Here is a 15,419-nt window from a genome sequence, read left to right as displayed (position 1 = left end):
TTTGGCAAACATTCTTGTATAGAGAACTTATGGAGTAAGAGGCATCATTGCATATGGTAAGGTCACATGAACAACAGTACATACAGAAAACATCAGACCATATCTTAACAGTGTCAGTGCATAAGACAGCGCTACAACTGCCAGGGCCGCATTGAAAATAAAGACTAGGTTACATGCTGCAATAACTAACGCTTCAGTAAACCAAAGCGTCCTTGTGTAAGCCAGTGCTATCCCCTCAAAGTTCCCGACAGAAGTACAGGACTCATGTGCCGCAGCATAATTAGGTGAATCAAGACGCAGTCTGAAGTAGTGGGCCTTCTGTCTGTGCTGACATATACAGCCAGCAGCTCTGCTGTTCTGACTGCTGTGAAAGGAGAGGGATGCTATAGTTCGCAAAGCAGAGTGATATGGGTGGCGTGTAAGGTTATTGTTAGTCGATTCAGAGCCATTCACTGTGCTGTCTGGTACAGCAGCAAAAACTGGTAGCAAGAAGAATTAGATGAGTAGATGAGATACATGAGAACTCTTTGGGAAGAGGTCTGATACCACAGTGAAGATGAAGAGTGAGGAAGGAGTTTTGGCACCCGGGGAATGGCCCAGGATCTGAGTAGAATTAGTGGGATGTACGGGACAGATTCCCCGGAGGAAGAGTTTGCAGGTGTAGTTCACTGATGTTACATGCTCTGCAATGGTCAGTTCAGAGACCGGTGTCACTCCGAGGTTATGTGCAGTCTGGGAGGTAGACACACTAGCGAAACTGGAGGTAGGGCTGCATATCATAGTTGTAATTTAGATGAGATGAACGATTAGATGAGATAAAGCTGAACAAACATCGCTTGGCCCTGTGGCTGTTGAGGGCTTGATTAGCCCTTCCCTGCTGTTAAAGGTTATTATTTATGATTAAGATAGGCCATTGTTAAAGTTTTTTTGTGTTCCAGTACACTTGCATAACGTATTGGCATAGCACCATTACACGCCGATTACCTTAATGATCAGATTGTAGTGAAAGAAGTCTGTGATTCTTAATGAGAATCACCCAATATTAAAAATGCCTGTTAAAGCAGAGCTGTTCTGGCCTTTTAAGACTGACTTTCCCTGCCTGAGCTGTATGGTTTCACTTAAATGGATAATGCAGCAAACAATACTATTATACCCATATATATTTTTTATTATTATTTTGGGATGGGGTGGGGTGGGGGGGTGGGTCCTGAAAGCCTCAGCAAAGCCTTAACAAAGCCTCAGAAAAGCCCAAAGCATTACAGTGTGCTTAAGATGCTCGTGCCTCCTTGAGTACAGCATGAGATTGAGAGATTCGCTGTCTCTGATCCCAGAGCTCATACCGATGTAATTAAATGCATTACTGACTTAATTTAAGACCCTTTACCCCTTTACCCCATTACCCATCCCCTTGTGTGCGAAGTAGGCCAGGGTATGCGGAGAGCCTTCTCTTGTGCGCTAGCCCCCAGGTAACTAAAATTAGACGATTGTGGAGCCCATTCTGTGCATTCTTTCTTATTAAGCATGGACACGCACACGTGCACGCACACACGCACGCACACACAGCTTGATTTTTATGACTGCGGACATCAAGCTGTTTAGCTTATCATCTCAAATGGACTTTTGTACTCATATTCTTCTGGTTGCCGAATCTGCCAAGCAGTGAGCAACAGGGAGCTTTCCCCCGGTTCCTGAATGGTGCAGAGTGTCACCAGAGGGCTTTGTGTGTTGTTTTTTTTTTTTGAAGAGAGAAGCGCTCATTCCCAGCTGACTGATAAGAAACATCAGAGTTTTCCCCTGGAGGTTTGCAAATGCACTTCAGAGTTCGTTCCCCCCTGCCTCTTGGAACGGCCCATCAGGATATTTATTACTGGGGGGGGGGGTAATGGCACGCAACATTTGCTGCACAATCAGAGTTATTATTAGTTGTGGTTCAGGAAAATTCCTGAGTAATGGAAGCACAGAGAAAAGGAAAAAAACTGCAGTCCTGCATGCTGGAGTGCTGGCTAATTTGGGCTCTCGTGGGCTGTTGGTGGAGGACCAGGGAGGCCGGTGTAAAAGGCTGTTTTTAGGTCGGGTGTGAGACAACAAGGTGCCGGTCTTTGCCCAGCCCTCCCAAAATCTTGGTTCGCCCATCCGAAATGGGTCCAGCCATGGAAACACCCGGCTTCGGGTTTGGTACGCTTCACCCCCATAGGTCGCATTGGACAAAATCCAGATCTCTCAACTTCCTGCTGGGTTGCCTCACCTTCTACATGTGTTTTACACCTATACAATGAAAATCATTGTAGCATTGTTAGTAAAACCAATGTGACCGCTGCACTGTGACACCATAGCCGGCCTCCCCGTCGTGCCTGCAGTCAATCATTGTCAAGGAAATTTTTAACAGGGTTCATTTTAAGGGATAAAATTCTCTTTTGTTTATAGTCCTCAAAGTCATCATAACCTTATAGTTTTCCTCCCAGCTGAGTTCATCATTGTATGTGAGTTGATGCATACAGCCATAGTTTGGTGGACAAAATTGGTCATGGTTTTTTACATGATCTTTGCTCCTAATTCTAGGTACATTTCAACAGACAGGAAGTGGGAAAAAGTTGGGATGTTGATGTATTTCTTCATGAAGTAGTATGTACAATTGATTAATATGTAACTCGTTTAAAGTTAGATAACTTCCTTTTTCCCCTCACTTTAATTTGAATAGCATTTTAACTTGTATGCCTATAATAAGTTTCCAGTGATCTATCATCTATGAGTATTACAGATCCAGTCAAAAGCACCGAAGAAGAAGATGCATATTGAAGAGATGCATATTCAAACACATTTCATAATGCGTCTTGAGTTTTATTAGATTTAGCAAATCTGTTAGGCACTGATTTGTAATGGGTGTTGATTCATTCATTTCCAAAGCCATTGATGGTCTAGCACTTCTCATTGGCTGCACAGGACTGTCCCACACCAGAACATTTTGATTGGCAGTTGTAAAATAGATATCTACTGTCGAGGTCACCAGTTCTAGAATCAAGTCTCTGCAACAATCTGCTGGATCAAAAAATCAGAGGTGCTCTTTTGGGGATTGTACTACCAAAAATTGCCCACGAAAGACCCGAACCAGACGAAAAAAAAGAAAGAAAAATTGAACTGCGTGATGCTCCTTGCTGACCTACAAATGGCCAAATTGGATGGTGTTGCAGATGTGACCCAGTTTTATCCAGAGGGCCACGTGCAATTGATCTGCAGGCATCTGGCCTGGCTTGGCCAGCTTTCACTCCAAGCTAAACATTTGCGCTCCATCCATGCCTCCGTGAAAGAGCGTGAGAGGAATAATTAGGTGGTCTGAAGTTGGTCTCACATGGTGCACCATGCTCAAGAAAGGCATTTGACACATATTTTCAGAAAATAAAAGTTAAAGAGTAACATCCATCTACCTCATATTCCATCAAGTGATTGTTTAATGCTTGCCTCTCACATTTGTTGACAGGGGTTTCTCATCTGACTGCTCTCAGGCACCCTGTGACTGAACAGGTTGCTCTAATGATGTCAGTGAAGCAGCACCCATGCTCCAATATATTCTGAGCTCACTGTAGCATGCAGGGTGATTTGCAGTGTGAGAAATAGTCATGGCTGGGGTGTAAGGAGGATTGGAGGATTGTGTTCATTATACCTGGCTCTCTTGTATGAGTACAGTAGTTATAATGGCAAAGGATGAAAATGTCCAATTGGTGACCCTGAAAGAGGGGTCCGAAAACACGTAGGCTAAATGTTGGTCTTTCTGTTGCTTTCTGTTTCAGCTATGCCCTGGCGGATGAGGCCTACCGTTCCCTGCGGGACCAGGATAAGGACCAGTGCATCCTCATCACAGGGGAGAGCGGGGCAGGGAAGACAGGTACCAAAACACTCCCCTTTTCAAGCACAAATGGCGAAAAATTGGGTTCATTACATCACCATTCAGCCGTGTGGAGCCAGCTTATTCACCTGGAAAAACTAGCACTGTAATGCTTGGGTGATTTTTTTTTTCCATTTTACCCACTGTCGATAAAACGTGTCCTGGCCTGCAGTGCACTGAAAATGACCTAAAAAGATTAGTGTCCTCAATTAGTCTACCATCCACATTCCCCGCCCTGCCCAAATCTCAAAAGGTGTTTTCTAACTCTATTTCTGTCATTGTATAACTTTGCGATTTCTTAGAATAGTTCCATCCACACATATGCTGACACAAAGGCAGGGAAGAGTGGTGTTGACTAAGACTGCCAATTTTATGCTCTTGGCAAGCGATCTGACGCCCAGGTGATAACCACATGGTAGTGACTACAGAGAGGGTTTGATGGGATTTTGGTGGGAGTTTGTCTTCCTCCTTCATCTTCTGCATGGAGGCCATGCACTTCCTGTCTCACACTCTCATGTCTCTGTCCAATATCTCTGCTCGCTCGTTCCCTCTCAAGTTACTCCTTTAACAAAGCTGTCAAAGGACACCCACCTCAGCGTATAGATTAATGTTCCTATTTTATTGGTTCCAACTTCTTTTTGGCAGTTTCTCATTTCTGCTGTAATATCCCAAGTCTGCAGGGACAAGGCTCTGTCAAGAGTAACAGCTAGATACTGTGGTTTGAAAGTTTTTATGCTGTATTTTATGAGGGACTATGAATGGAGCTATTGTAATACATAGTAATAGCGGGTAAATTCTGATGCTCCAACCACATTAAGACTAGGTTGATTAGAATCAATCAGAAGCCAAAGGAAATTGCCAGACCTAAGGAAAACTCTGCCCACATACATGGCATTTGACAAACATTAAAATGTCACATTAAATGTTACATTCCACCAACTGGCCAAATGGTCACAGATTTACTGTACATACATTTCAGAACAAGACTTTCTGATGTGACTAAAACCTAGATTAATTGTAATGCGGCACCTGGGCTGATTTTTTTTAAAAAATTTTCATCCCCGAGTGTCTTAACTGGAATGTCATCTGTGAAACCTACTTTATAGCAGGTTTGTAGCTTGAGTTTCTAAGCTCTTGCAAGCACATACAGAGAATGAGATATAGCTATAGGATAGATATAGGTTTTTTTGCTGAAATTGTCTGACAGTTGAAGCGTTTATGATTACATGTGTGCTATGATGTGATTTATGAGCTCCACGTCGATATGATTGACACCCGATCTGCCTCCTTTATTCTTGTGACACATGGCTTTTGACTCATTAATAAACCAACAGTCATATCATACCAGGACAAGTCTGTAAGAGATTTGAGCACTTAAGGAGAGACAGGAGCTGTGACATTGAGGGTTTCTTCCCTCAGCATATTGCACTGGTGCGATTGCATCAATGCATTTGCATAACAGCTGCTTAATGGAGCTGTGGGACTTTGACTGTGGTGGAGTAATGTCTGGCTAAAATGGACCGCTAGCCAGATTCACTGTGAAGGCTCACGTCACACATAGCCTCTAGTTCCAGGTCATCTTTTTAAGAACGCAGAACGACAATCACTGTGGAAGCAAAGTGAAAAGCGCGGGCACTCTGATTCTGTGTGTTCGGCCGCTTGCAGGATATTTGACTTGACAAGGAGGTCGGGGTTTGTGGGGGTTGGAATCAATGGACAGCTCTCACCCGGCCCTGGCCTTCACAGCAGAGTGGCAAGTGTCCCACTTCCCGCGGGTGCTTTTTGCAGTCCGAGGTGGAGTTAGTGCAATCAAAAGGAGCCAACCTTTTCACTGCCTGCTTACAGCTCTTTAGACAATAAACATGATATATTAAATCAATGTTGTCAGTGGTATAAAGTAGTAAAACGTTTTTATTTTATCTCAGCTTACCTCAAAATTTTAGGTCTACCTGGTTTGTATCACATTGCATGGCGTGAAGTAACCCATAATATTGGTGAGCTATGGATGTCAGCAGGGGTCTCATTCAAAGGGTTAGTGTTTCTGTTCTTTGAGTATGTTTTTAAATTTAAATTTAGCATTGACTGACTACTACATACTGAGAAAAACACTGGCTGGACTCTTTTCTGCATATTGGTTTTGTTTAGATTTGCTATGGTTTGAGCTACATTTTGCAAAGTTGCACCGCAACATTAATAATCTGCTGACATTATCGTGCAACTATGTATCATTTGGATTTTAAATATTGGTCTTTTTTGCATGCCAACCATTCAGTGGTTTTAAATTCCAATCCAGGAAGTCAAGCAGCCATGAAAAGGGGATGAGTTGGGATTTTGGTAATCTCCTCATCGTTTTTGTTGCTTTAGAGGCTGATGAAAATGGGTATTTTGGGAAGGATACAGAGTCACACTATTAGTGGGAGAAGCATTTATTAATCTACAATGTCTGGTACAGAAATGACCCGCTGAGATGTGAGGATGTGATTTTATTTAATGCTGCATGCACCGGGCGTGAAGCTTTGATAGCTATGTTTTGAAACATCCTTTTTAACACATTAAGTTTAGCACTTGGAATGTGTGTACCTTTGGGATTAGAAATCAGATGTTGAAAAAAATATTCAGAAAACATCTGAAAAGGACTTTTACATTCCATGCTTGGGCTGAAATCAAGGACAGATTAAAGCTGCATTCTTACAAGTCTCAAACCTCGTACAGTATGAGCTGCATATAAATTTTTGGCACAGGATTTTTCTGTACAAGTGGAACCCCCGTTAGAACTCTCCCTCCTGCTTAACTTCCCTTGGCCAGCCCCTCAAAGGGGAGTGATATCCAGATGCCTACCCTCAGCTGCACGGCATTGTGGGTAAAAGACACCAGCCTCAGCTCCCCCTGTCCCCCAGAGAGCCATAAAGTGGAGTCGCAGTGTTAATTAAAGACCTGTCAGTCACACCCTCTCCACACCCGTCTCCCTAGCACCCCCCAGGGAGTCTTCAGCCCTCAAACTCCACCACCCTTTCAGCACAGAACATTCTCACAATGTCAGTACGATTACATTTCCACAAAGTTGACAAAATGTTGCGATAAGGTTAGGAGTTAGCAGCTCCCACAGAGCCTCCATCTCTTAGTTCCTCTGTTGACTTTTTTGTCCAGCCCACACATCCTGGCTGGCACACAAAGTTCTCACTGCACTGTTGCACCTAGCGGTGCTGCAATAATGATGCCAAGGGTAATGTTCTTTGGATGTTTTTACAACGCTGCACGTTAGCTGGTGGGAGGAGGCAGAGGTCCGTCCCTGGGGAGCCTACATTCCTCAGCTCCTTTGCTTTTTCATCATAGAGCCCAGCGTCATTGACAGATATTATTGCAGCCTTTTTAGTTGTGTAATGGGAAAGGCTTTATGTTGAGCACAGCACGCAGCCTCCCCCCGGTTCAAATGTGGGCCGCTGGTCACTCCCAGGCATAACATCACTTCTCAGCTATCATACCTGTATGCCCTCCAGGACCCTTTGAATGCTTTCTACCAGCCAGGTCTCCACAGAGCACTTCACTGTTCTTTCTGTTTCTCTGTGGAGAGAAGGGGGATGAAATAAGTCTCATGATTAACGCACTTCTAGTGACTGATGCTCTCCTTGTGTTTCACCCCTGCTTTATACAGCCAATGTGCTGAATAATGAGGATTAGCCCTATTCTGCCCCTTAATTATACTCTTTCTTCAGCCCATTGTATCATGTAGAATTGATAACCATGACAACAGCTGTTATTTGATACCATACAGGTCACAATTTCCTCTGTTGGTTTGAGGGATTATTGTGCTGCTGTTGTTCACAAAGTGAGCAGGGTTTAATTAAAAACTGTTTAATGTTCCGGTATTAAAAATTGCTTCGTCACCCATGAAGGAGTTATATAGTCAATCCTGCTGCACACTGGTGTGAACTAGGGGAACAGTGGAACTCAAAATGCTGGGGGATAATTTTTTTGTGGCTCACTGGAGGCTTATGAAGCCTGTGTAGTTTGGCACAGTAGGTTGTTAATGGCAGAGACCCCCCTGACCAATAGCAAGCTGATCTTGGTGTTTTCTTCTGCCTCTGACTGCCGTACTGTAATATCCACCCATTCCTATCTTCTCTATATACACTTTCTTTCATTCTACCTGTACAGTTCTGCTCAATTCTCCGCTCAGTGTCCCTTTCTCTTTCTCGGTCTCAGATAACACCAAGGCTTAAGTGATATTCTCTCCATTAGCTTCACTGCAGTGTGAACCCTATACAACAAGGCCTGCTCTGTTCGGGGATAACCGTGTCACCCCACACCTTAAACACCAGCGCTGTGTCACAGGTTTCTAAAATTTCATGACTCAGAGTCTGCATTGGCAATGACCTCACAACTGTCATGCGGAGACATGAAGAAGCGAAAGGCATTGCATTTTGTTGGTGGGTGTAAGAGCCGTCATTACAGCAGGCCTTAGCCTAAGAACTAAGGGTACAACCTCTTGCCAGCAGAACCTTTTAATACCAGTGCACTCACCAATTTAATTTCAGTACAAAGTACAAGCTGTCCTCAGTTCAGTCATGAATAACTCATTTAAAAATCAATCATACAAGCCTGTCTTAGTCATATCAGTGTACTGGGCCAATGTTTCATGCACTGGTGATCTGTTGGGCCTCATGAAGTCTGCTGAATTTCTAGTGATGACATACTGCTACACTACTCGATATAGTTTTATTACAATCATTGTGATGTGATTGTTTACTTAGTAGATGCCCTTATCCAAATACTTTTTTGGTGTCTGTCTCGCTTTTTAAAAGTTTCTGGATTTTTATGTGTTACTTGTTCAGCCTTTTAAAGTTGGAAGTTCACCCTGTAGCATGAAAGAGCTGCGTGAGTTCCCTTTCCCTTTGAAAAGTACTGCCGAGCTACAGCAGCCTTACGCAGTGCGATCGTGAACACAAATACACAGAGCATAGTTTTCTTCATATCCTGATGTGTGAGATTTCTGGCTGTGTGAACCCAAGTTCTCATCTGCGGAATCCAGCCGTGAGAAAGAACAGGCCCAGAGAAGGCGGTCTCCATGGGCCTGGGGCTGCTGGTGATGCAAGGGGGATTCAGGGGTGCGTCTGCCCACCCTGTCTGGAGCAGCGCAGTCCTGACCGCTCCCTCGTTCTGTGTGTTCCAGAGGCCAGCAAGCTGGTGATGTCATACGTGGCGGCGGTGTGCGGGAAGGGCCAGGAAGTGAACAAGGTGAAGGAGCAGCTGCTGCAGTCCAATCCGGTGTTGGAGGGTGAGTTCTCGCCACGCCCGTTCTCTTAGACTCGATTGGGGGGGGGAGGGGTTGGATTCTGACCACGCCCACATTCACACAGACGGGTTCTGCGTCTAGCGATGAGTTCTGGTCTCAACGTCCAACGTGAGAGGAATAAAAAAAGTCGCACGGATAATAATTAGATGAGTCCCCGGTCAGGCACTGAAGCCTCTTTCATCCCTGTTCTTTCCTGTTCGTCTCTTGCAAGCGAGATCCGAGCACATTCCTGACCCTTACCTTTAGACCTTTAACTGTACAAAAACACATAAGCAAATGCCTCCACAATAGCGTGCAGACAGCTGTATTTTAATAGGGGCCATGCACAGGAAATGCCAGTGTACGCTGAGGGAGAAGGTGCCCAGTACTATGCCTCGGTGCCCCCCCCGCCCCCCCCCCCCCCCCCACTCAGTGCACCACATCTGTAAGAGTTTAGCGGCTGGCTGCAGCGACCCGTGAGGTAGAAGCAGTGCAGACTTCCTGCCCCGCACTGGGAAAGGCAGCCCCGCTCCCTCCCCTGGGCTCTCATTAGCCCCTCTCCCCCCTGTCCCCCCAAAACGGGCCCATTCGCTGCTCCCACATACCCATGACGGGATAGGTCCCCAGCTTAACCCTCACCAGGGAGCTCCATCACCAAGCTGGGCAACACAGGGCAGCATAGAGTTCTGCAGTCCCTCGCCCCAGTCAATAAAGCACTTAAAAGGCTCCCTGGGTGGCTCAGAGAACAAGACCCCGGGAAACTCTTAACTTGGACATGCCAAACATTTACAGCTTTCTGAATACCATTGAATGTGTTGGTCAGCTACCTTCACTGGGTTAAATACTTACGTTCATCCTTTTTCAAGTATTTAGTCCTTGAATTAGATATGCGTTTTAAAAGATTATAGCCATTTAAATCTGCTGATCATCTACTGTAGGTGCATGCATTTTGTATTTTGACTTCTCTGAAATACACAGAGAGTAAGCAATGTGAAATGTATGTCTGCAGCACTGGTCTTTGAGAGTTGCAGCGGCCTCTATACTTTCTTGACAGTCCAATCCATTAATACCTTAATTAGATCAACTGCAAAAAATCCATTATGACGCATACATTACACAGATGAGATGGCCATGTGGTCAAGGTGCCCAGCTGAGTATAATCTTAAGAATTTGTAAATCTGTTTTTCTCCTGTGCCGAGCTGGCCTACCACATGTTTAAAGTGCTTGTGGAAAATTGTCAGCTGTGCAATTATAATTACTATTGTTGTTGCTGTTGTTTTCGCTGCTGTTGTTATTGAACACATGCCTTTATTGTTAGCAACTTGCAGCGCATGAGGGAATCACAGTTCCATGTCAGACAAAAACTTTGAATACAGTTTTGAATACATCAGGGTCATTATTACCCATATTAAAATAAAAGTGCATCTTATTTGCAAGGAGTTCTTTAATATGTAGGTTAAAAATGAGCCAGTGAACAATATTTGTAGTGCATGAGGGTTGGAGCTTGGTGTAAGCTGTGTATGTTATGAAACATGGAGGCAAGACAGAGAGATGAGAAAAAATTCCACATGCACACTGATGCTGATTAATGACTGCTGGTCTTGCTGTTTATCAGCCAACACAAAGTCAACACTTAAATGTTCTCCCATAACTGTATGACATAATTCATCTGTGCTTTTTTTTCCCTCTTACAGCCTTTGGGAATGCCAAAACAGTGAGGAATGACAACTCCTCTCGATTCGTGAGTATCAGTCTCACAGCAGCGGGCAGAGATTTGTATGTTTGAGGCTGTTCTTTTGCAAGCAGTGTTTCCAAAAGATTAAGCACACATGGAGCTTTAATCCAGGCTTCAAAATAGGCAAACAGACCGGGCCCTCTCCTCTACGTCTTGCTCTAAGGAAAAAATGTACTGTAATGTTGCATAACAGTCCCTGTCGTCAATCTGTATTGCAGAACTGACATAACAGCTCTTTTGGCGCAAAGGGTGTGACATGAATGAGATCATCAGGGATGTCCTGGAGACCAGCATCTGCACTCATCTATTTGTCTTGTTAGCCTCTTTTTCCTCTGATGTTACAGCAAATAATTACCGTTACAAGAAAGAATGAGATTCAAATGAAATTCAAGCTAGCGTAACATCCTGGCAACCATCTCCAGACGTCTTTCCAGCTTCTCTGCCAGCAGTCTCTTGTTTAGGGCAGGCGAGTTTATTTGAAAGATGGACTCTGCTGTGTTCTTATAGGGAAATTATTTGCGAATCGGGCAATGTGGCCTCAGTACCGTAATTCTTTACGCTGTTAGTTTGCAGTGGGTGGCTCATGAAATGCAAAGTAGCCCATATCTTTTCAAGAGACAAGACCGCCTTAGCGAACAGTGGAGTCTTTGGAACCTCTTTTGACCTCTGATTTGTCTGACCTGTGGCCTAGCTATGACTCCCCTTAGCCCATCCATTCACACAAAACACACATTGTACTCAGAATGTGTGCAAAATGCAGTTATGTTTACTGAGTTTTCAGTCAATTTAGTTTACAGACATTTATTGATTGGGACATGAGCTTGACCCTTGTGTTCAGGGATACATCACGGCAGCTCACTTTCCTCATAGGCTGCAGATTTTGTTTTCCTGGCGGATGTTGAATGTTTTAGGTCAGATAATATCAAGAGACGGATGCAGCCTCCTTCTCTTCCACTCTCGCACTCTCTCTTTGGAGTGTGTTTCTCTGGTCTAGTAATCTAGAAAAACATTTCATTTCCAGAACGGAATTGCCGAACGGGACGCCCCTTTCGGGTGCCGAAAGCGGAGAGGTGGGCTTTTCGCGGCATCGTTCTCAGGCCCACTGCTCTTGGGAAAGAGGCTCGCTGGCAGACGCTGCCCATTTCAGATTCCTTAGCGATGTCATCACGTTTCCACAGGCTTCCCCAAATAGGCTGGAAATGCAGCAAAATGCCCCAGTCCACCCGGCCTCGGGGCTGACGGCATCCACAATGGATATGTCAGCTACCAAAGGCCAAGTGCCCCTCCATTTAAAAAAAAAAAAAAAATATATAAAAGGCAATCATTCAGCTGCAAGACAAGCAGTTGCAATCCAAAGGCTTTCGTGTGTTACTTCTACCCTTTAAAGAGCTGGTGTGCTGTTGAATTTGGCTGCGTCTCTTTCCCGCTGCCAAAGTTTTAGTTCAAAAACCGCTGGTTATAAATAAAACCTAGAACTGGCTTCATAGCGCTTGGCTTGCAGTTGCCGGTTCGTACCCAGACTTCTCTGTGCAAGGACAGAGAAAAGAGGTTTGTTTTACCACTGGAAAGGGGGGGAAAAAAGTAATTTCCTTTTCTGTAATCCCTGATTGGCAGCTGGCTTTTTGAGTATGACTGTGCTTGGACTCGAGATCCCTGAGGTTGGAAAGAAAATGCTATGGGATGTCAGTGATCTCTGCCTCTGAAGACCATGCTGGCTCCATAAGCTCCCTGTTCTTTAGAAGTATCCCGCAACTAAAAACTCATGTCTCTGGTGAGCCGTGCCCCTGTGGCTATTGGCACATGCCAATATTAATCACCTTTGGGCAGAGGGATTTCCGGTATGTTATGTCAACAAAGCAAAAAAGAAAAAAAACTGTTCCATGAAGAAAGTCTTGTACATTTATCTGATTTATCTTGTGGCTCAGGACATCTACAGTTTGACTCCAAAACATAGATAGCAAAAACACTGGCAAAGAATGGCTCCTACCTACACTGCAGGTGTGCACAGTGTGTTAGTCTTGCATGTGCAGACAGAGGTCGTTACTTTCTTTTTCTTTGTTTACTTCCAAGCCATATGTTTAGCACCTTGTCTTCTCCATCATTTGTCTTAGTGGGAGGGGCTTCCTGTCAGCACAGTAGGGTGGAAGCTGGTTTCTGTGTTCATTGGTCCATAGGATATATGCCATTGCTGGAACCAAATTGTGACAAATGAGGTTAGCTAATGTGTGAGAAGAATGCTCTTTATGGCAATTCACTGTGCTAAATCAGTGCATTAGTAATGTTTTCACATCCCTCTGACAGGAACAAGGCCTTGTGAACGAGAATCCACCTGAATTATATTTCCTGAGCTAACAGCACTTCTCGTCTTTGTGTCTTCTGCAGGGGAAGTACATGGACATCGAGTTTGACTTCAAGGGTGATCCCTTGGGCGGAGTCATCAGCAACTGTGAGTATTATAGAATGCCTGTGTAATCCTTGCTGCCGTGGAGACAGGGAGAGCGTATGGACGGAAGTATGTCTGTCAGGGTGGGGCCGATGCAGAAGGATGTCAGCCTCCGTTACGCTGGGGGACCTCATGAATTCCAGCTTGGCACGAGAGCAGATTGCTGCTCCCGTTTCCAAACCGTGCGGTCACGCCGATGATTTTAGGAAACCACGGTACAGCTCCGCCCCTCTGCAGCCCTCCCTCTGACAGGCTCTGGCACATTCCGTCACTGCAGCGTGGACACGCCCACTGAGCAGCTTTGGATGGAGATGTTGCTCTGGTCTGCTCACAGCGCTGCACAATATGATTTATACATCTGAGCACACGCCCATATCCAATTTTGTTTAACTAATTATAGAGCTGGGTTTTTTATCTGAGCAACTGGGCTGAGATAGGTTGCCCGTAGGTGCAGCAGCAGTGTCTTATGTAGGATCTGAATCCACAGCCCTCAGCTACAGTGCCCTAACCACCACACCACAAACTGTTCTATTAATATCCAGGCTTTTGAGGCTTAATTTTCCAGACGACAAAGATTTGAAAAATAGTTTTTTTGGTTTACATAGCTTTCACAGCTTGTTAAGTAGCATAGGCAGATTTTGCCATGTGCCTCTCTCAGCTTGCAGTTTCTCCAGCTTGAGCAAAATAGTGGATTGTTTATACTCTGCTGATCTATGTAGCCTCTCACTCTGGCAGAATACAGTCACCCACAGTCCCTTGAGGCTGTGGTGGGTGAGCCACCAATCAGGCTTGTGTTCATTTCCCCCCCGTCTATGATGTCAGCAGTGAGCACGCTGTTATCAGTGTGGCCCGTCAGTATTCCATGCTCAATTGCCTCCTCTCTGATGCACCGCTTGTGTCGCGTGCTGTGCAACGGGCAGAAAGAGGGGTATCGATTTTATGGTGGGCTACACGCATCCTCGCTGCCCACGTGGGGTCCTGAAAGGCCGGCCGGCCGTCCGGACGGGCGCCCGATCAATACTGCGATGTTTGCGCTTGGTGTAAGTTCAGCCTCACGGCACTGAACCAACAAGCAGGCCCGTCCCACATCTCCCAGATTACATCCCCCCCAGATGTGGGACTTTAATGACTAGTTGAAACATCGGGCTTTATTTTCTTCTTTAATCTCCGTTCTGTTTCAGCGCACAGTTCGTTTCATTACAGGCTCTGTCTTTTTAAGGGTGTCCTCTAGGCTGCTGTTTGTTTGGTTCATTTTAATGCTCTCCCCCTGCACAGGTTGCATAACTAAGGTTGAACAGGCAACCTGTGTGTGTGGGCAGCACTTTTCTGTTTCAAGTCCCTGGAAATGAATTATTCAGGCTCTCCGAACCTGTCGATTTGCTCTCTTACGGCTGCGAGGGGGACGAGCTGATCCCCAGTGCCTCATTTTCAAAAAGAAGCCGCACTTGACCTCCTGTTCTGGCTGTGTTTGTTTGTTTCCCACACTCACTACAGCTCCTACTCTTTGCGGTGCACCAGCACAACAAAAATGTCACTTTATCAAACTCCGCTTGAATTCCAGAGGCGCTGAATGCCGCACTATAACTGAATATTCTGAACTAATTGGTTTGACTTGTTTGTTAGAGACCTGTGTTGCTTCACAAACTTTTGAGTCAAGAATTTCTTGCTGAATGCAAAGCTTATAAAAGAAAGTCAGCATTCATTGACAGAGTCAGAGTCAGTATGGGTAGGTAGGTGGTGTGTTTCCCTGAGGGAACATTTTGTAGCACACCATATTTGGCATGCTGTATTTGGATTTTGATACACAGTTTTGCTTTTCAAGTGATAGTCATTAGAAATAGTCAGTGCAAAACAGAGAAATTTAGTTTACAGTGTTATAATCTTTTCCAGACTCCTTACCTTTTGAGCCAGTCAGAGCTGCAAGATGTGGTCCTCCACCCTTGAGACCCACTTGAAACGTACACAGTGTGAACCTGCTACAGCAGGCATTCTGGACTCTTCCTGTAGATCCTACAGTTTCTCAGTGCAGATCATTACTTCAAATATGTTGTTGCAATGATCATTAAGGAGTATAGAATTGTTTGCTGAT

General features: G+C 44.9%; 1 protein-coding gene across 4 annotated transcripts in view; it reads left to right on the top strand.

Annotated features, from left to right (window-relative positions):
- Positions 1-15,419, top strand: part of myo1b (myosin IB) — a 96,309-nt gene that overhangs the window by 43,956 nt on the left and 36,934 nt on the right. For all 4 annotated transcript variants that reach the window (XM_036544725.1, XM_036544724.1, XM_036544723.1 and 1 more), the window contains exons 4-7: positions 3,786-3,880; positions 9,051-9,155; positions 10,847-10,893; positions 13,270-13,333. In XM_036544725.1, coding sequence (XP_036400618.1) covers positions 3,786-3,880; positions 9,051-9,155; positions 10,847-10,893; positions 13,270-13,333 — 311 coding nt within the window. The remainder of the gene's footprint in view (positions 1-3,785; positions 3,881-9,050; positions 9,156-10,846; positions 10,894-13,269; positions 13,334-15,419) is intronic.

Source organism: Megalops cyprinoides, chromosome 14 (assembly GCF_013368585.1).
Source record: "Megalops cyprinoides isolate fMegCyp1 chromosome 14, fMegCyp1.pri, whole genome shotgun sequence".
Classification (NCBI taxonomy): domain Eukaryota; kingdom Metazoa; phylum Chordata; class Actinopteri; order Elopiformes; family Megalopidae; genus Megalops; species Megalops cyprinoides.
Note: the sequence above shows the minus strand (reverse complement) of the source record. Positions and strands in the feature narration are given on the sequence as shown.